This window comes from Vitis vinifera, chromosome 1 (genome assembly GCF_030704535.1).
Source record: "Vitis vinifera cultivar Pinot Noir 40024 chromosome 1, ASM3070453v1".
In the NCBI taxonomy this organism is placed as follows: domain Eukaryota; kingdom Viridiplantae; phylum Streptophyta; class Magnoliopsida; order Vitales; family Vitaceae; genus Vitis; species Vitis vinifera.
This window is the reverse complement of record NC_081805.1, coordinates 25,929,189-25,949,444: the sequence shown is the minus strand read 5'-3', so window position 1 is coordinate 25,949,444 and position 20,256 is coordinate 25,929,189. Positions and strand designations below refer to the sequence as shown.

At 32.3% G+C, this 20,256-nt stretch overlaps 1 protein-coding gene across 9 annotated transcripts; it reads left to right on the top strand.

The window, feature by feature from the left end:
* Positions 1-4,410: 4,410 nt before the first annotated feature.
* On the top strand, positions 4,411-19,228 carry LOC100260828 (calmodulin-binding transcription activator 4). Of its 9 annotated transcripts, none has more exons than XM_059735701.1 (14): positions 5,296-5,425; positions 6,324-6,449; positions 6,562-6,677; positions 8,593-8,681; positions 8,954-8,999; positions 9,619-10,117; positions 11,250-11,383; positions 11,647-11,737; positions 11,831-12,048; positions 14,329-15,011; positions 16,033-16,594; positions 17,274-17,567; positions 17,722-17,803; positions 18,844-18,959. In XM_059735701.1, the coding sequence occupies exons 1-13, from the start codon at positions 5,311-5,313 to the stop codon at positions 17,761-17,763; spliced, it is 3,015 nt and encodes a 1,004-aa protein (XP_059591684.1). In that variant the 5' UTR covers positions 5,296-5,310; the 3' UTR covers positions 17,764-17,803; positions 18,844-18,959. The 9 variants fall into 9 exon arrangements, with proteins under 9 accessions (XP_002270865.2, XP_010656043.1, XP_059591693.1 ...); XM_059735702.1 differs by having other exon boundaries at positions 18,853-18,894; XM_002270829.5 differs by lacking the exons at positions 5,296-5,425; positions 17,722-17,803 and adding an exon at positions 4,411-4,682 and having other exon boundaries at positions 18,853-19,228.
* Positions 19,229-20,256: the final 1,028 nt, after the last annotated feature.

Below are 20,256 nucleotides of genomic sequence, written 5' to 3'. Positions count from 1 at the left end.
AATAAAATAATAAAGTTGAATTTGATATTGTAGGGATATATTATTTTTGATGAATATTTTCATTATGAGATTAGATTGAGAAATTTTAAATAAAAAATAAAAAATTGCTTTGACCGGAAACTCCCTTTAATGGGTGAGGATGAGAATTAATTTTAATAAATGGGCGGGGTTGGGATGTAACCACAGGTCCCGTACCCGGCCGGTTGTCACTTGTCATCACTGGTAAAATACGAGCTACTCTCAGCTTTCCAGCCTGGACTCTGTTGTCTGTACACACTTTGTTTAGATAACGGGGACAAATGAGTCAAATGACACGATCAGTGGTGCACAGCCGTCGCGTTACTATATTCTATGCCCTCGTTGCATTTCCAAATTTTAAGCCACCCACTTTTTCCACGTTTCCCATACTCCTTAAAATATCACCACTCTCCCCGACCCTCCAACTCCAATTACCAAAAATGCCCTTCCCCAACCTTAAAGTGCTCATCAAAATCCCACTATCCCTCTCTTGCAATTTTTTTTTCTTTTTAAATCCACGTGATTATATGAACTAAATATGTTTATAATTAGTATCATTGATGTAATAAATATTTAGGAAATTATTAGAAAAAAAAAATTGGATTGTATTTGAAGTGATAAGTTTCCTAATTTTAGTCAATTTTTTTATAAAAAAATAAATAATTTACTTAAAAGGTATTTATTTTTTTAGTTTTTTATAGAAAGAAATTTACTTTTAAACTTTGAATAGTTTGCTTTTTTTACTTTTTCATTATTATTTATAAATTTTTGACTGAAAAAAATAACATATTTTTTTTAAAACTTTTTAATGCTTAATATTAATAAAATATTATAAAAACAAACTACCTAATATTTAGTATTATTAAATACTATTTAGTTTTAAACTTTATTTAGAATTAAATAAAAAAAACACCACTTTACATAAACCTGTGCTTTTCAAAAATAAAAATAATTTGAGACAAAATTACAAACAAAATAAAGATTTAGGTATAGTCAAATAAAGGCGAGGGATTAAGAAATGGGACTAAGTATTAAAAATCATAACTATGTATTGTACTATCATATAAATGCTTATGTCGTATAGAAGTATTATTTGATACATAGAAATAAAGAGTAAGAATGAGTATCTCGTTCATTTTCTCGCTTTTGTAAAATCATATAAATACTTATATAAGTATCCTAAATATTCTGTTACATGATATCCTTATATATTATATTTAATGGACATAAAATCTCAAAGATAATATATGGAGTGAGATTTGTTATAATTGCAATAAAACAAATATTTTTTGAAAAAAAAAATCTCAATTTAGATTACTTTTGAAAATATTCATTGGGTTAGTACCTTTACGAAATCAACCTTCATATATTATTTATTTATTTTTTATGTCAAAATTGGGTTTTAGTTTTAAAGTTAAAATGATAGTTACCAATTTTAATTTTAATAAGAAGAAAAAAAAACAAAATGAAGACTGATGTAATTGAAAGACTAATTTGATGAATATTTTAAAACGCCATATAAAATTATAATGTTTTTTTTTTAAAAAGGTTTTTATTGCGGCAAACTTTATAAATATTTTATTTTTATTTTTTATTTTATTTTATGTTTCATGATATGAATATGTTGTATGGATATTCTGTGATGTCCTACATTGGATAGAAGTGAATATTTCTGACGCTATATATGTAAAGACTCATTTTAATCAAGTAGTGACTTTTAAAGTCGTGAGGGTCCCCTTGAACACAAAATGGATAATATAAAGACTCCTTTTAACCAAGTATAAGGGTATAAAACGGATAATATCTACATGATTGAGAACGAATTCTTTTATATCACAAAGAAACGGATAATATCTACACGATTGATAGCGGATACATATTCAATGCATATTCATATGTCCTTTGGTTTTGTTCAATTTGACTTAGAGGTGGGTGTGTGGACTTTGGAGCTTGTGGGAGGGGAGTCGTACTCGTACCCATGTGAAGAGATGAGCTGTTCCTGAGTTAACGTACTTTTTTGGTAATTGGGACATACTACTCTATTCTGTGAATTTTTTAAGCCCACCCAGCTTTTCCTCGTTTCTTTTGCTCCTTAAAATAAATGTCTTCGACCCCACCACCCCCCACTTCCCCCCTAAATTTGATTGTTTAGTTGTGTAAATTACTCCAAAGACCTCCCAAACCAAAATCCCACAATCCCTCTCTTGTTAGTATTTTTTTAATATATTTTTTATTATATGGAATAAATATATTTGTATGCTTATAGTTAGTGTTTTTATTTAAAACATTATTAAAAAAAACTAGGTTATATTTGGTTTGAAAAATATTTTTTTAACTTTTATTTTTATAAAAATGTAAATTGATGTTTTCATTTTATATTTTTTAAAATTAATTTCTTTTAGAAAATAAAAATAGGAAAACATTGTCTAATGTGATTTCAAATCCAATGTCTATGCCCCTGTTTGGTAATTGATTTTGAAAATAATTATAAAAAATAGTTTTTGAAAAATATTCTATAATATTTTATAAAACAAAAGTTCGTTTGAGAACTGAAATATTTTTAATGTTTTTAAAAATAATTTTGATGTCTAAAAATTTATTTTTAATTATTATATATATTTACATAATTATTTTTTAAAACAACTCTTCAAAAACAATTGAAAACAACTAAAAAATGTTTTTTGAAAACATCATGTTTTTGTTATTGAGAATAGAAAACAAAAAAATAGTTTTTTGATTGCTAAACATGTATTTTTTTACAATACTCAAGTAATTGAACATTTATTCAAATAGGTTTCGGTAAGAATTTGATTTTCATCAAATCCATCAGTATAGGGTAAGGAAACCTTATGTTGCTTTATATTCTAAAAAGCATTAGGAATAGAATAACATAAATGTTTTAGATCCTTAATTTTTTATATTCTTGTTTGAATTTCTTTTTGTAATAATTTTTCTTCCATTCTTTTGTAATGTATTTCCTTACTTATCAATTAGATGTGTTGTTTTTCCTTTTGAATGAGATTTACTTCATTATCTTGAAGTGTATTTAATTCTTTGATTTTTAAAGAACTAATAGAAGTGAAAATTTTATTTTGAAGTTATTATTTTTTTCTTATTAAAAATAAAAATAGAAAAATATACTTTGAAACTCATTAGAGCATTTTATTTTTAAAATCCAAAATTAATTGATAAGAAATTTAAAGTTATGTTTGGTTCCAAAAAAATATTTTTTAAAAAATGCTAAAAAATGATTTTCTTATATTTGATTATACTATAAAAATATAAATTTTTTTAATATAATTAAAAATATTTTAAAATTTATATATTTTAAATTTATACAAGTTTTTAAAATTTATATATTTTAACTTTATTTAATCTTATATAAATAACTAAAATAAATTAAATGAATTTAAAATAAAATATGAAAATAATTTATTGACTTTAAATTTATTTTATTTTTATTTTTCTTCTTTTTTATTTTTTTTCTTATATTTTAGCTCAAAAATTTCGAAACCAAATATAGCCTTAAAAGACTTCTTTAAAAAAATTATTTTATATGATATATTATTAAAAAATATTATGAAAATTATATTTATCTCATCTCTAATAGAAACCTTTGGATAAAACCTCTTAAATAATGACATCAAAGAATATTCCTAAAATTTCGATTGTGGGGGAGGACAGCTCATCCTTCACCACGTTAACTACCTAACAATAGGTTAGTGCTCCAAATCGCTATCATTTTACAGGGGCATTTTAGTCATTTACTATATAGAAGATTCCATCTGCCTTTATTACAGACAAAAGGCTTATGTGCCGTAGTACAAGGACAACTAGCCCATTTAATAAAAGTCTTCAAGTGAATTTGGGGAAAACAAATTCTTTGTTTGATAGGTGTTTTTAAAACAATTTTATAAATTAATTACAAAAAATAGTTTTTAACAACAATTGTTTTAAATTGTTCTACGATATTTTATAAAATAACAATTTAGAACCTAAAATATTTTTAATATTTTTAAATATATTTTAAAAATAATTTATATATCCATAATTTTAGTTTTAATTATTATATTTATTTATATAATTATTTTTTAATATAACTTTTAAAAAATATGTAAAAATAATTAAAAAAATTAAAAGATATTATTTAAAAATACTCTATTTTCTAATTTATGAGAACAGAAAATAGAAAATAATTTATAATTATCAAACATAATTTCTCTTTTTTTTGTTTTAGAAAATAAAAAACTGTTCTTAAAACCGGTTGCCAAACAGGCCCTTTGAGTTGTTTCATTTCTTACTCTCCGCCCAATCGTTTGAGCACACGTCATCAGCCGCAGAACAACAAGAGTAGAACCGGGGGCACCAGATAAATATGTAATTTCTTACATGCTTCGTCTGCGTCGGTCTCCACTGGATTTTTTCGCTTTATGTTTTGACGTCAAAACGATTTTCTCTCTTTCTTTCACATTTGAATTCTATCGACTTCACTCGTCGGCTTTTCAACAGATATTCCGGCGCCGTCCGGTAGTTTATCGGCGGAAACCGTACGTCGGAGCGGAGTTTGCTGGTGTGATTTTGGAGAGGAAAGTATTGAGTTGAAACGAGTGAGAGGCGAACTGGAATTCGTGTGGTTTTGGTTTCTAGGGCAACGGAAATGTCTGGTGAGGGGGCGTTGTTCTTCTACTTTTACGCTTTGATTTGTCGTCGGTGGTTGATTTTGTTACTTTTTTCTATTTCTATGTTCATTTGTTTTATTTTAGGTTTAGTGGCTTCGAAGTTGTTTCATTTCGAAGAACGCAAATTTGAAAATCTAAACGTAGCATTGATGAGATTTGAGTGGGAAGGAAGCTTAATTTTGTTTGAAAATAGTGAAAAACAGTGAATTTGGAGTTACGGAAGAAAGAGGCGGGCAGAGAACCGAAGTTTGAAAGCTTCATGAAATTTTGGGGTTGATTAGAATAACTTGTTTTGGGTCTATGTTGTGAAATTTCTGTGGTTATTATTTGATTGGTTGCTGTTGCTCTTTTTGCTTCCTGGGCCGTGAGGTGTTAGTTTTGCTGTTTAGTAGTGATTCTTCCTTCTAGTCGTCGTGAGAAAGGAAGAAGGTGAGAACTGAGAAGATAACCGGAAAATCACCACCCTGGTTATCTTACTGAATTTCGAGAAACCACTGGAAAAAGGAAAAAGAAAAAGGAACGAATCTCGATGCCTCATGTTTGGTTGAGATGGAAAATGTGAAGGAAAATTTCATGTAAAGCATTTTTTAATTTTTCATACTCTATTTAAAAAATGAAAAAGGAAAATCTTTACTGTCCGGAGATATATTTTTTATTTTCTTCGCAGGATTTTTATCTGTGTTTTCTTAAAGGGAAGGATGTGGTTGAAGAAATTATTTTGAATAAAGGCAAGTTAATTAAACTGGCTAGGGAAGATAGTTGATATTTCAGCAATTGTTTTAAGCATTGCTTTTTTTTTGGTCTTTCATGTTTGTGCATTACGACATTTCAACCAAGAATACACATAGCATGTTCACACGCATCAGTTCAAGGTGTTTATTTTCCTTCCAAGTTGGTGTCCACTTTGGAGCTTGCTAAATATTGAGAAGGATGTTTGATCACTTTATTTCTAATTGTAAAAATTATCCTCCATTGTGATTACACATATTTAATAATATTTCTGCAGACTAATCTTGCACTGGTAGTGTCCCTATTCTTTAAGGCTTAATTGGGATCTGGAAATAGTAGAATAGAAAAAAAAAAGAAAAATGGAAGATCAATTTCTTTTGTTTGGTTGTGATGGAAAATGGAAAGAAAATTTATGTATTTTGAAACTACTTGTTCTGTGTTTATGAAAGGTTAAGAAAGCTCAGGGAAGAGTGGAGGACATACTTATTAAAACTGAACTTGTTTTTTAATTTTTTTTTCTATATTTTTCCCTTTTGTCTTCCTTTTCTTTGTGTTGGAGATACAAATTAAAATCTAACAAAAACCACATGGAATTTTTAGGGTGACTTTGTATTGAATTTCATATGACAACACTTTTTTGTATGAAGGATTTTTTATTGAAGTTCATATCTTCCTTTCTTTTGGCTATTGCTAATGCAAATGCTTACTTATTTAGTTTTCTTAACAATGTTAACTTATCTCCTAATACATCTAGGCATGCTTTGAGCATATTCCCATCTTCTTTGATCTTTCCTTGAAAAGTAGACAATGATATTTTATCTCAGCCTTTCCAAACTGCAACAAACTAAATTGTCAGTTGAATAGTTGTCTGACTTCTATTTTTTTGTCCAATCTCAGGCTTTGATTTTAACGATCTTTTAAAAGAAGCTCAAATCCGTTGGCTAAAGCCTGCTGAAGTGCTCTTTATTTTACAGAATTATGAGAAGCATCAGCTTACTCAAGAGCCTCCTCAGAAACCAACTAGTAACCTTCATATTCCATTTTTTTTGTTGAAACATTTCATTGATAATCAATCCAATTGGTTGGGTCTATGTATTACTAGCTGATTCATCTCATTGACTGCAACCTTTGACAGGTGGTTCTCTGTTTCTTTTTAATAAGAGAGTCCTTCGTTTTTTCCGTAAAGATGGTCATAGTTGGCGTAAGAAGAAGGATGGGAGGACTGTTGGGGAAGCACATGAGCGTCTCAAGGTTAGTTGAATTTGTGAAAATTATATTTATTGGCCTTTCTGTAGTAACTATCCTTCAGCACATTAATGCAGTATTATGATCTGCTAGTTCTTAAGGGCAAATGAAACCAAACCTATGTAGAAAGCTTCAATCTTGGCATACCACCTTTACATATACCTTGCTATATTTGTTTGATCACACATCTGTTAAATTCCTTATCTGTGAAAAACAAGTTGTTTTCTGTTTTTCGAGTCTTGACTTGTCCTACAAGAGAAATTGTAACTTTAACTGTTTAGAGGATTTGCTGTCCTTCCATTCATTGGAGGACTAAATCAAAGCTTTGAAATCTTAATATTTATATATTTTCTTTGTTGAACTTCTGCTCCATGTTGAAGTTTCTTTAAATTACCAATTTCTTGTAATTTATCTACCTTTTATGGTTCATCCAGAGGTGTCAGTGTTTTAAAAGGAGGCATAAGCCTCAATAGCTTTGAGGCTATAGCCTCAGCACAGGTTAATCAAAGGCTTAAGCCTCACCCAGTTGAGGCTTGCAGCCTTGAGGCTATTGACGCTCAAGCTTCAAACATTCAAAGGATTTGTATGAGTTTAGGGCTTTTATGGGCTTTTTATACATATTTTATAAGAAGTTTAAGCCTTAATATTCAACAGTTCTAATGATTTGTGTTTTTGTGAGGTTTTGGTATAGATTTATAACTTTTGTCTTGAGTTCAAGACTAGGGTGAGAGTGTACATAGATGATCATTCAATGACCATGATAAGATTTGTTGATTGCCTTAACTCCAAGTAGAGAGAGGGAACTTGTTCTCTCTCTCCTCCCATTTTTTTGCTTGCTTACTAGTGCCTATTGTATATATTGCATGTACTCTGATGTGCCCTTTTCTTAGGTGCTGTTAAAATATATCCGATTTTGCCCATAAAAAAAGAAAAAGAAAAAAAAAGACTAGGTAAAAGAGAAATTAATTGGTAACTGTTCCTTATACATTGGACAAGCCAATTTTCCTTATACATTGGAACTGATATGATGGTGCAATCCTTTTACCCAGGTACCACACCTCACCTTAAAGTACCAATGACTAAGGTTCATCTTACAATACTCTGACATGGTAAAAGAGAAATAGTTGAAAACTGTTCCTCTCTCGAGTTTTATCTGGAAAGCATGATAGCATTAGAAACTGTTCCAGTACGATTTATGAGAGGACTAATATAGTATTCACTGACTGAGAATTGTTCTCACATTATATGGAGCAGATTAGTTGCATCAAATAGTTTCACGTGAGTAGGGTTGACAACTTTTGTCTGAACGGGTTCAGACTTGCCCAATAGAAATCAGTCCTCTTTTTTTTTTGTTGATAGGTAAGCTTCAATCCTTTCAGCTTGTTGAATCCAAACTTGATACTTTAATCAGTTTTCTCATCCAGATCCAGAACTTGGATCTGGGAATACTACTTCTCATAAATTTTGTCTAGGTTGGTTCCATGCTTGGTGAATAGTCATAATATCCCTCCTTTTGCCTAACGAAACAATTGTCCTGTGCATGCTAAATGAGAGTGGAACCTTGATAAAACCATGAGTTGATCAGGTACAAGAGTTGGACTCTAGATGTTTCAATTATAACTTTTAGTGTCCTACTATGCATTAAGAAATGGAGTGAGCCTGTTTTACATACTCTTATTTGCCTATAAAAAAAAAAAAGAAAAAAAAGAAAAAAAAGAAATGGGGTGAGCCTGTTACGTTAGAGTTCGCCATTTGATAAGAAATCAGTGCCTATTTGTCTAATGCACAAATTTTTTTTTCTCTATCATGATATGCTAATAATTCTAGACTATGGTAATGCAGTTAGTTTGTTTTGAATGAGATAGAACATGTATCTTCATGTTAAGAGATGATGTTTACCATTATTTTTCTCCATGGCTAGGTTGGAACTGTTGAAACTATAAATTGTTATTATGCACATGGAGAACAGAATCCCAGTTTTCAAAGGCGTAGCTATTGGATGCTGGATCCGTGAGTATCTACTTCTATCTCTTAGTTTATTAGATGACTGTATACTCAGTACATTCAGTTCTTATGCCATGACCTATGGTTCTTATCCCAAAGCATTTCATAAAGTTATTGAAATATTGCAAAAGACAAAAAGAAACTTAAATTAAGCAAGTGTACCATCCAATATAATTTTCCTTTGCTTTATGCCTTCCTATGTGTAATGAACTATAAACATGGATACACTTTACATATTTTGGAACTTATTGCTTACATGTTACTTCTTTTTCTTTCAGGGCATATGAGCACATTGTTCTAGTTCATTATAGAGAGATAAGTGAGGTAAGTTTAAGACCTGATTGTAGGCAAGACAAATCTCATCACACTTATACTTGCTGATATCTCTGAAAATAGCCTTTCATCAACCAAGATGTAACCTTTTTATCCTTGTGTCACTATCCATGTCTTATATAAAGCATTTGATATTTTTTAATCTATTTGCTTTTTATTCCTTTTGCTTTGTATTCAACATTTTCCAGACAGATGTTGCTATTATGATTTAATTGAATAGGCCCAGGCCAGTCTAACATCTGGTTCAGCCTACAATCACACCCTTCACAAGGAGCATCTTCACCTGTGAAGTTTTTGTGGTGAACTCTTACTAAACCATCAATATTGTAAACCCAATACATATTGATTATCCCCTTTAAACTTTTGTTGTGGTAGGCTACACATGATGTGGACTTACAGTAACTTAGTTCTGGGTTACCCATCAGAATATTCTTGTTTTCTTGTTTTCAACATTTCAAATTCTTCTAAATAGTGGCACAATATATTTTTTTTTTGGAAAGAATTTTTGAAGTCCTCAGCATGATTGTTATTGTCACCATTTCAGGCCCAGCTAGTGGTGTACGGTTTCTTGTTTCAATCTGATATTTGCAGTTATATTCATGTGTTGCAGGGAAGGCACAGTCCTGGATCCAATTCACTGTTGTCATCAGGATCCACTCAAACTCAGAGTCCCAGCTCTTATAATTCTCAAATTCCAGGCTCTACGTCTGCAGTTAGTGAATTATATGATTCACCCCAAAATGTTTGCAGTCCAGGGTCTGTAGAAGTTAGTTCTGAGGTAGTAATGAAGAGTAATGTCAGAGAACACTTGGACCGGATAAATGGCATAGGAGATTTTGGTAATTCATCTGAGCTTGAGGTTAGTCAAGCATTGCGAAGGCTTGAGGAGCAGTTAAGTTTGAATGATGACAGCTTGGAAGCAATTGATGCATTTCAGAGTCAGAATGAGAATATGAATGGCTTGGAAACTCTAGAATATGAAAGGAAGATGTCTAAACAGGATCAGCATGCAGTTTTACTTAGTGGACCAGAATATACTGTACATGATCAACATTACACTGGATATGCTGGTTGTAGTACAGATGATCTTATGCTGCCACAAGATGCAGGTCAGTGTTATTTGTTTGGCTTCAGAATTTAGAATTATACACTGCACTTGCATAGCCTCATGACATCTGGTTCATTCTTATCAGTTAGAACTACTAATTGTTTGGGTGTAATAAGTTTTAGTCATTTTGTTTGATTTATTTTCTGGAATTTCACATCTGGTTCCCTTGTAACACTACTGTGTGCCTCTGAGAGAGGGAGAGAATCACGGCTATTAGCTGCTAATTGTTTGGGTGTAATGAGTTTTATTTGATTTATTTTCTGAAATTTTGTATGGAAAGGTTTATGAGTCAGATTGTGCTGTAAATTGCTGGACTTGCTGTTTGTATTGGAAAGGATTGTGCACTGATTTGCTGTTATTGCTGGAGATCGAGATGATTTATGCACTTCTTTAGGAGGCTGAGATTCTTCTCTAACAGTTGCCTGCTAGCTTCTCTTGCTTATTTGGGTTAGAAACCATGTATTGAAAAATATATTGGTTTCTTTGCATGGGTCTAAGATTAAAAATAATAAAACCACAAATCCTCTCCCTAGGTGCATTGAATCTAGTGTTGGTTAGCCCAAGAAAAAGGTATCTGTCCCGGTGCACTTAGTCAGGTATTCAGATATTTGTCTTCAGAAACGTTGCTAGTACTTGTAGAATTATTCAGAATTAGTATTGAGATGATCCTAATCTTAAATCTGTGGGCTCCCTGACACTTGGCAATTCTTCTTGACATGTTTGGCAGACATTTCCAAACTCTAGCATCGATTACACACATGAAAACAGTCATGTTTTCACTATGAAAATTTTAAGGGTTGGAGGATCAGACCATGTGATATTCCCATATTCTTTTGCTGCCTTGAATTTGATCTCTGTTTCTGTATTAAAAAAAAAAAAATTATATTTTTCTGTTCCAACCCCCCATGTCTTAGTAATTTTCTGCGAGAGCCTCTGTATGTGCAACAGGCTTTTTTTCAAATGCACTTAGTTTATGTAAGCATTAATGCATATCTATCATACTGCATGTCTACTATATTTTTTTTTTCTTTTAAAATCTTGTCTATTTTCTGTTCTCTGTGAATTGCTTTTCAAACATGATACAAAGTTGGAATGAAGCAAGAAAAACCTGCTAATGGGATCATTTTCTTTAGGTGACAACAGGGAACATTATCATCATCAATCTACAGTTGAAGGGAGAGACACCTTATCATGGGAAGAGATAATGGAGTTCTGCAAGAGTTCATCCGGTGTGGACTCAAAAGAGAAACACAAATCTTATGGAAATGTGAGAATCACAAAGACTAATATGATATTCCTTTGTTTGCCTTTATAATTCTTACTTGAATTAAACATCTATTTGGATTCCTTGTGGTAAAACCACACACAGAGACAGCAATCTCTATGTATTAATTTATTATTTAATTCATTCTAGTTCTCAAAAAAATACTCATAAATTTAGTTCTTAATAGAACTGTTCTATTATTAAAATATAATGAATACAATATTGGTGGTTCTTTCATAATGGTAACACATTCATACTCAAAACAGGAAAGACCACTTTCTTCTTCAGGGAGGGGAGCAGCTGAGAAGCAGCAAAACTCTCATTGGCTAAATGTTGATGGGACTAATTCTGAAAGTTGTAAGGACTTTGTAACTCATAATAGTAATTTACTCTCCCATGTTTATCATCCAGTGAATGTTTATCAAATTCTAACCACTCTTGCATTTCCAGCTTCTATATTGTTACCTTCAGAAGTTGAAAATTTGAACTTTCCTGAATATAAGACAAATACTCATGCTGTCAACTCAGACTACTACAGAATGTTGTTTGACGAAGGTCAGATTGAAGTGCCTCTAGAATCAGGTCCAAGTTTGACTCTTGCACAAAAACAGCGATTTACGATCTGTGAAATATCACCAGAATGGGGTTTTTCCAGTGAGACTACAAAGGTAATTTCATGAAATTTACCTCTTGGAGGTGCTCTTTTAAAAAGACTATCTATCTATGTTTGTTACTTTGTGATGATAGTATTTTCTGAGGCAATGGTTAATTGATTCTCAATCTTCTTTGTTGGGTTTATATAGAGAGATGTGTGGACTTTTTGTTCAGCCTTTTAAATAAATCTACCTAGTGGTCTCAGAGCATTCTAAAATCAGGTTGTTCCATTGCTGTGGTTTGTGGGATGATTCACAATGGAAAAATTGATGAGCACTCACGATCTTTGGGATTTTTCTTAAAGATGCCTATCAAAAAAAAAAAAAAATCCTTTGGGATTTTTGCTTAAAGATGGATTATCTTGTTCTCAAAGACTACCTTTCACATTAAATAGCAACAGGGAAAAAATAAATAAAAGATAAAGGAATGATGAAGATAAACTAAAGGAAGAACACAGAGAAGCAGGACATTTACTTTAGTTCTTCCAAATTGGTTTGCATCAACAGATAGGATGGCCAAAAACCCCTATGATGATTGAGGTTATTATCCACAAGAGTTCTCATCTCAACTATAAAAAGGACCTTCCTTCCTTTTTTTTTTTTCCTCCTTTTTCCATCCATGTGCTCTACCTACTATTTGATGGATCCTTTATAAGAAAGCAAGTATTCCAAATAAATATGATTGGATGAATGCAATCATTGGATTAGAGCATTGTATATATTCATGTGTACTTACCTTATTGTGAAGATTTTTCTGGTGGCTGAAGGAATTGAATGGATTAAATCTTCAAATAAATGTACATGTTGAATTGATGTAATTTTAGAATCCAAACTAGGAAGTCTGTTCAAATAAATCAAGCATTTAGGAACAGAAAATAGCCTAGCAAGTAAATCTTGCCCCTATCTATCATGGTTCTATGCCTTTATTCTCCATACAAACAGAATGAATTCTCTTTGTTGATCCTATAGTTGGACTTTGGGAGTAAAATTTTTACCTCCCAAATGAATTGACTAGGTCTAGAATGTCATTGGGTGGAAACATTTTCTGAACTTTACGAATATTCAAAGGATCATCATCTTAATGTGCATTTCTATGGACAGTGTATATAAAACATATTCATTGGTCCAATCGTTGGCTTTGTTTTGTGAAAGAAATTTTGTCTACCTAGAGGAGGGTGAATGGGTAATCCTTGAATTAATCCCATATTAAATTCTTTATTACCAACTTTTGGTCTGTCCATTTAGATTAATTCTTTACTAAGAGCAAACAATACCATGCACAGATAAATAAAATTGATTTGCACACAGTACATATGGTATAAAGTGGAAAAAAAATCACCTAGTAGGATTAAGTGTAAAACAACGGGTGGTCTCTCGACTACTAAATAATCCACTAATTGTGAGAAAAAGGGTACACAGATTTACCCGACAGGATGCACTTGCTCCCTATGGTCTTATACCACTAGCTCCTACACTTATTTTTTATGTCCCTGATACAGTACTTCCCTGCTCTTCTTAGTGGATTCCTCGGAACCCTTATCGAAGTTTCATGAGATCTTTGACCTTTGTTGAAGTGAATGTACTTTCAAGACAGAACTTGAAAAGTTTGAGAGATGGAGACTCAAGCTTCTGATAAATGGTTACCCTCTCTTGGGGTTTATTAAAGTCTTTTAACTTTTCAATAAAACATCTCTATTTATACTTGTAAAATCCTAGTATTTAATTATGAAGAGTTTTCTAATTTTAAAACATTCCAAAAATCATTTTTAAGATTAAAAATACCAATTTTAGAGATAAACACAATTTAAAAAATTTCCAAAAACAATTTTCAAAATTTAAAATAGAGTAGAAACTGAATTAGGAAATACAAAGTTATTTCCATTCTAATTTCTTGTATTAGTAATTCCAAAAGGTTTACCAACTATAAATGTATACTTATCTTGACTTTTACGTCTCTAAACCAACTTGAATCTAAATATGATGAAGTTTGAAGTTTGTCGACAGATAAAACTTAAGAAAGTCACATCCAATGAATAGGAAATGGAACAAACTTGTCAACTAAACAAAATACACTTTGATGAAGTCTGAAGTTGCCTTGAGACAGATAATATCCAATCAATAAGAATTGCCAACTAAACAAAATACACTTAACAGTTTGAATTGAATCATGCCCACAGTCATTAGATGTTTTGTGGTAGGTATCACTTTTTTCCTTTTAGAACTTTTTATTTTCACATGCAGCTTTAGTTTTTTGAAGAACATTTCATAGTCTAAAGGTCAAGTTACTCAATGCAGGTAATCATTGCAGGGTCTTTTCTCTGTCATCCATCAGAGTGTGCATGGACTTGTATGTTTGGTGACATTGAAGTTCCTGTTCAGATCATTCAGGAAGGTGTCATCTGTTGCCAGGCTCCTCCTCACCCTCCTGGAAAGGTCACTCTCTGCATTACTTCTGGAAATCGAGAGTCCTGCAGTGAGGTTAGAGAGTTTGAGTACCATGCTAAGACAAGTAGTTGTACTCACTGTAATTTATCCCAAACAGAAGCAACTAAGAGTCCAGAAGAACTGTTGTTACTTGCCAGATTTGTGCAGATGCTTCTGTTTGATCCATTGATGCACAGAAGAGATGGTATTGAATCTGGAATTGATCTATTGATAAAATCAAAAGCTGATGAAGATTCATGGGATTGTATTATAGAGGCACTTTTATTTGGCAGTGGGACTTCATCTAGTACTGTGGATTGGCTTCTGCAAGAGCTTCTGAAAGACAAGTTGCATCAGTGGCTTTCTTCCCGATCCCGGGAAGGATGCGAGTCATTTGGATGTTCCTTGTCCAAAAAAGAGCAAGGGATGATACACATGATTGCTGGGTTAGGCTTTGAGTGGGCCTTAAACCCAATTCTTAACACTGGAGTCAGCATAAATTTCCGTGACATTAATGGGTGGACTGCCCTTCATTGGGCAGCACGTTTTGGAAGGTAATGAAAAATGTCTTTTCCTACAACAGATCTAAAAGATTCACAGAGCTTGATTTGACACATTTATAATGCACATAGCAAGGCAAGAAAAATAGATAGCAAGGAGAATCACTTCATTATTATCTTTGTTCGTTTTTAAGATTTGGAAATGGATGTTCATGATTTGGACTTTGTCCCAATGTCTATAAACACAAAAGAAATACAGTGAGCCATATTGTTGTCAAGCTGTTTGCAATCATAACCAATTGCTTTGTAACTCAAATGGCTAAGGACAAATTGTATTGATAGGGTTGCTTCAGTGTTTGTCATTTTACCTTATGGCTGCCTGTCCCTATAGCATAGTGTATTGATGATTTCTTGTTAAGCTATTATAGCTTGAGGTTAGTGGGAGCATGTTTTTCTTTTTTCCTGAAAATCTACTACTAAAATCCAAGAGCTGTATTAAGGTTTATGAACTTGTCAAGTGAGTCTGGTATGGATTACAGTTAGTTTTTTTTTTAAGGTTATCATTGAATCCATTTTTAAAGGATAAAAATTTATCTCCTACTTTCCTTCCCATACTGGACTGGGGACCAGGAATTTGCTGTATTTCATGCTGTCTCTCCCTCTCTTTTGGTGTCCTTATTTTGTCCATAACAAAACTAGATGGTATCTGTCAGCATCAAATAAACATGAAACACATCCATCTCAGTTGCTGAATATTCCTCTTTGAGACCAAAAGAAAAAATCGTTCAGAGAGAAGAAAAGAGAGATAAACTGAAAAGAGTATAATGCTGTTGATTGTGTTTCAGAGAATTGGTTTTTTTGTTCGAGTTTGGTAATTATTTGACCGAAAAACTTCAGGTTAAACAGTTGTAACATATTTATAGTCAATCTTTGGGTTGTCATAATTGAACTGTGTGAATTGAAGTCTGCATCCACCTTTAATCTATCATTGCAGTTAAGAATTGATTTTTAAGTCAAAATATTGTTTGTGAACAGCTTATGTGGACTACACTGAAATGTTGTTCTCTAATAGCAGGGAAAAAATGGTTGCTGCACTTATAGCTTCCGGTGCATCAGCTGGGGCAGTGACAGATCCCAGTCCACAAGATCCCACTGGTAAAACTGCAGCATCCATTGCTTCCACAAGCGGGCATAAGGGACTTGCTGGTTATCTTTCTGAGGTGGCAGTAACTAGTCATCTGTCATCCCTCACTCTGGAAGAAAGTGAGCTTTCAAAAGGGTCTGCTGAGGTGGAAGCAGAAATTACTGTAAATAATATCTCAAAAGGGGGCCTTGCTGCTAGTGAGGATCAGATTCCGCTTAAAGATGCCTTGGCTGCAGTTCGGAATACAACTCAGGCAGCTGCACGCATACAAGCTGCTTTCCGCGCACATTCTTTCAGGCAGAAGCAGCAGAGAGAAGCTGATGCTCCTTATGTAGATGAGTATGGTATCAGTTCAGATGACATTCAGGAACTTTCAGCAATGTCAAAGCTGGCCTTTCGCAATTCAGCTGCTTTATCTATCCAGAAAAAATATCGAGGTTGGAAAGGTCGTAAGGATTTCCTAACACTACGTCAGAAAGTTGTAAAGATACAGGTACCAGTTCATTCTATCAAAACTTCATATATTGGTAGTATTTCTGAGTACATGTTGATATTGGTGAATCCTTATTATTCAAAAGAAGATTGCTCACTTATGAACAAATCAATTCTTGGTGATTACAACTGTTAATTATTATTATTTTTTTAGTTCAAAAGCTCTGACATTGTATAATTAAAAAAAAACACTGCAGCAGGATTGAAGGTTTGCAAAATATTCACAAGCTACCTGCAACAAGGAAAAAAAAAAACTCAAAATGGAGCTTATGCTATTTGTCTTATTCTTGTAAATACATCTTACAAAGTAAATATATCTATTTACACAACAAATAAACATGTGGATACTTTTCATATCAAGTCATAAATACATTGACTCACACAACAAATATACTTACATAGAGCAATAAGCATATATACATCTTAGACATAAATAATAAATACATTGGCTCACACAACAAATATGCTTACATAGAGCAATAAGCATATATACATCTTAGACATAAATAATAAATACATTGGCTCACACAACATGTAAACTGGGTACATGAAAGCTTTGGGATGACTGTATCTAAAGATGAAACATATTCATACCAACTTTAAGTACTAGAACCTTTTCAATTAATAGTTTTAAGGGCTAGAATATTTTGCACTATTATTCACTTCTCTTGTTTTGGCAGGCTCATGTGAGAGGATATCACGTTAGGAAGAATTACAAGGTGATCTGTTGGGCTGTTGGCATTCTAGACAAGGTTATACTGCGGTGGCGCCGAAGAGGAGCTGGTTTGCGAGGTTTTCGGCCTGAATCAGAGCCCATTGATGAAAATGAGGATGAAGACATTCGTAAGGCGTTCCGCAGGCAGAAAGTGGATGGAGCCATTAATGAGGCTGTATCAAGGGTGCTGTCCATGGTGGAGTCTCCCGAAGCACGTGAACAATATCACCGCGTGCTTGAAAGATTCCATCAAGCTAAGGTAACTCGTACAATTTGTGTAGCCAGTTCCAACTTCAGTAAATTAATTTATGAATTCTGAACTTAGGCTTGAAGCTTTCATCTGCATGTCAGCTGATTGTGCAGTTCATGACAGCTTTCTATTGAATGTAACAACATTGTACCTGTTCTTGCAGCAATCACATTTCAGACATGATTCAGCATTTGAGGCGGATTAGCATATAGATCATTCATGGCAAAGTTGTCTTGATTACAACTGTAGGTGACCCTATTTTGCATCTACTAGATAACTTATATGACACTAGCATTAGTGTCCCTTTATTCTTTCCTTTTTCCTCTGGTCCAAAGGCAACCATGAACTCTACCTCCAACCCCAGTGAAGATAGAATTCAATCGCAAGTCTCTAGGGGAGATGTCTACAGCCACTCCCCTGAGACTTTCAATGTTAGGCTAGTGATCATCTTCTTGATCCCTGTGTTCTGGCCCCTCTAATCTTGACACTTTTTTCCTCCACGCATGAGTTTTCATTTGGTGTTGGAAGGTTGAAGCCCTCATACCTCTACATCAAATGAATCAATAATAATTTGTAGTATCTCAAAAACGAAGTCGAGGACTAAGCACATGATCCCTCTAATAAAGTATGATTCTGTGCAAGTCATGTGATTTTAATGACTTGATGAAGACTAGTTCTGTTGTCATGAAGGTATACGGACTTCATGAATGTTCTTCTTACTTGTAGAAAGTCTCTTCTATAGGTCAGGACTACGGTTCAAGTTTTATTTGTTAGGTGCTCACTACACATCGCTTGAGTAAAAAGACTAGAGCTGTTTGATCTCCTCCTAATTAAAATATCAGAGCAGACTTAAAGTTCTGCTCTGTGTAAGGAGTTTTAACCATCTATTTTAGATATTCTTCTGTCAGAACTTTCAGAAATTAAATACTAAATTCATTTAATAAAATATCATCTTTGTACACTTGAACCCATTGCATGGCAGCTCATCTTTTCTTTGCACCAACATTGCATGCTTTTATCTGTCCAGTAGAAATAAAAAACCTAATGAATGTGTTACATTAAAAGTCTAGTGCATGCTCTTATTGTTATTTGGAAAACCCGACAAACCGAAATTGCTTCAATTCATCAGGCAGTAAGAAAGATAATATGACTTGATCCTAATGACTTTTCATAGTAGTTATTGCCAGAAGACGACTTATTATCTTGTTACAGTAACGGGGATCAATCCCTACTAAAAGTATTGACATTATGGGGCTCTTGAGTCCCCTCTGATTTATTTGATTAGTTTTTGCAGTCTGAGCTTGGCATTGGTGGCACAGGGAGTGAAACATCATCTATTGGCGATGTTCTAAAGACATCAAAGTCTATTGGCGATGTTTTTGATATGGACGAGGATGATATATTCCAGTTCCCCTAGAAGCGATTTCTAATATTTTCTAACCTTGCACTCTTTTCTGGTCCAGTTTTTAACTACACCTACCAGGTGGTTTTAGGGTTGGTCTCTGTACATAATGGGTTGGATCTTACAGTATTTATGATTTTACTTGATGATCATACCTAGTCATATATGTGCCTCCCATCTATCTATCTTGTAAATTGCTTCTTGTAATTGATGTAAATGGTCTTTGATGGGTTGTTTGAGCTAAATTAGTGTCTGTACATTTGTTTCATTTTTCTCCTCTTCTTCTATTAGCCCTACTCCCACTCCCTTGGTTTTCTGCAGGTAAACTGGTTGAAACAATGGCGTAGTGAACCCAGATCCATCAACTTCCATATCTTATTACGTATATATGCTCTAATTATTTTAATTTATTATGGTGTGTTAATGGACTATTCGTGTCATTTTTCTTGCTCATTTAATATGTTTATTAAATAGTTTATACGGATGTGTTCATGTGAAAGAAATCTCACATAACTATTAAATGAGTTATGTTTAAATTGATAGGATTTTATGATTTTTTTTTTTTACCTTGATTATGTTTGATTCTTGTAAAATTTGAAGGAAAGTAGGAGGAAAAGAGAAAAAAAAAATTAAGGAAACAAAAGTAAAAGAAAATAAAAAATATTAAAAGTTAATAAATTATTTTTATATTTTATTTTAAATTTATTTTATTTATTATAAAGATTAAATAATTTTAAAATATATAACTTCTTATTAATTTTTATTATATTTGACTTTTTCTTACCCTTGATAAAATCAAATATAAAAAAATTATTATTTTTACAACTTTTTTTTTTCCTAGTACCTTTTAGTAACCAAACATGACAAACCCCATTATGACTCCTATTGCTAAGGGGTGCATGGTTTTGATTTCAAGCAATTAATTCACCAATAAATGCAATTAAAATCTCTTTGATTGGTGTTTTTATTTATTTTTATGTTTAAACTCATAATAGCTGGAAAATTAAGGCCATGTTTGGTTCTAGCAAATTTGAGAAAAAATATAAGAGAAAAAAATGGAGAGGAAAATAGAAAAAAAAATAAAGTCAATAAATTATTTTTATAAGATATTACAAGCTCATTTAATTTATTTTAACTTTTGAATATAAAAATTACATAATTTGAAAATATATAAGTTTGTAACTAGTTTTTAACTATATTTTATTTTCTTTTTTATTTGCAACAAAAAAAAAACAATTTTTTTAACATTTTTTTTTTTTGAAAATTGGATTTATGTACCAAGAGAAAGATATATAT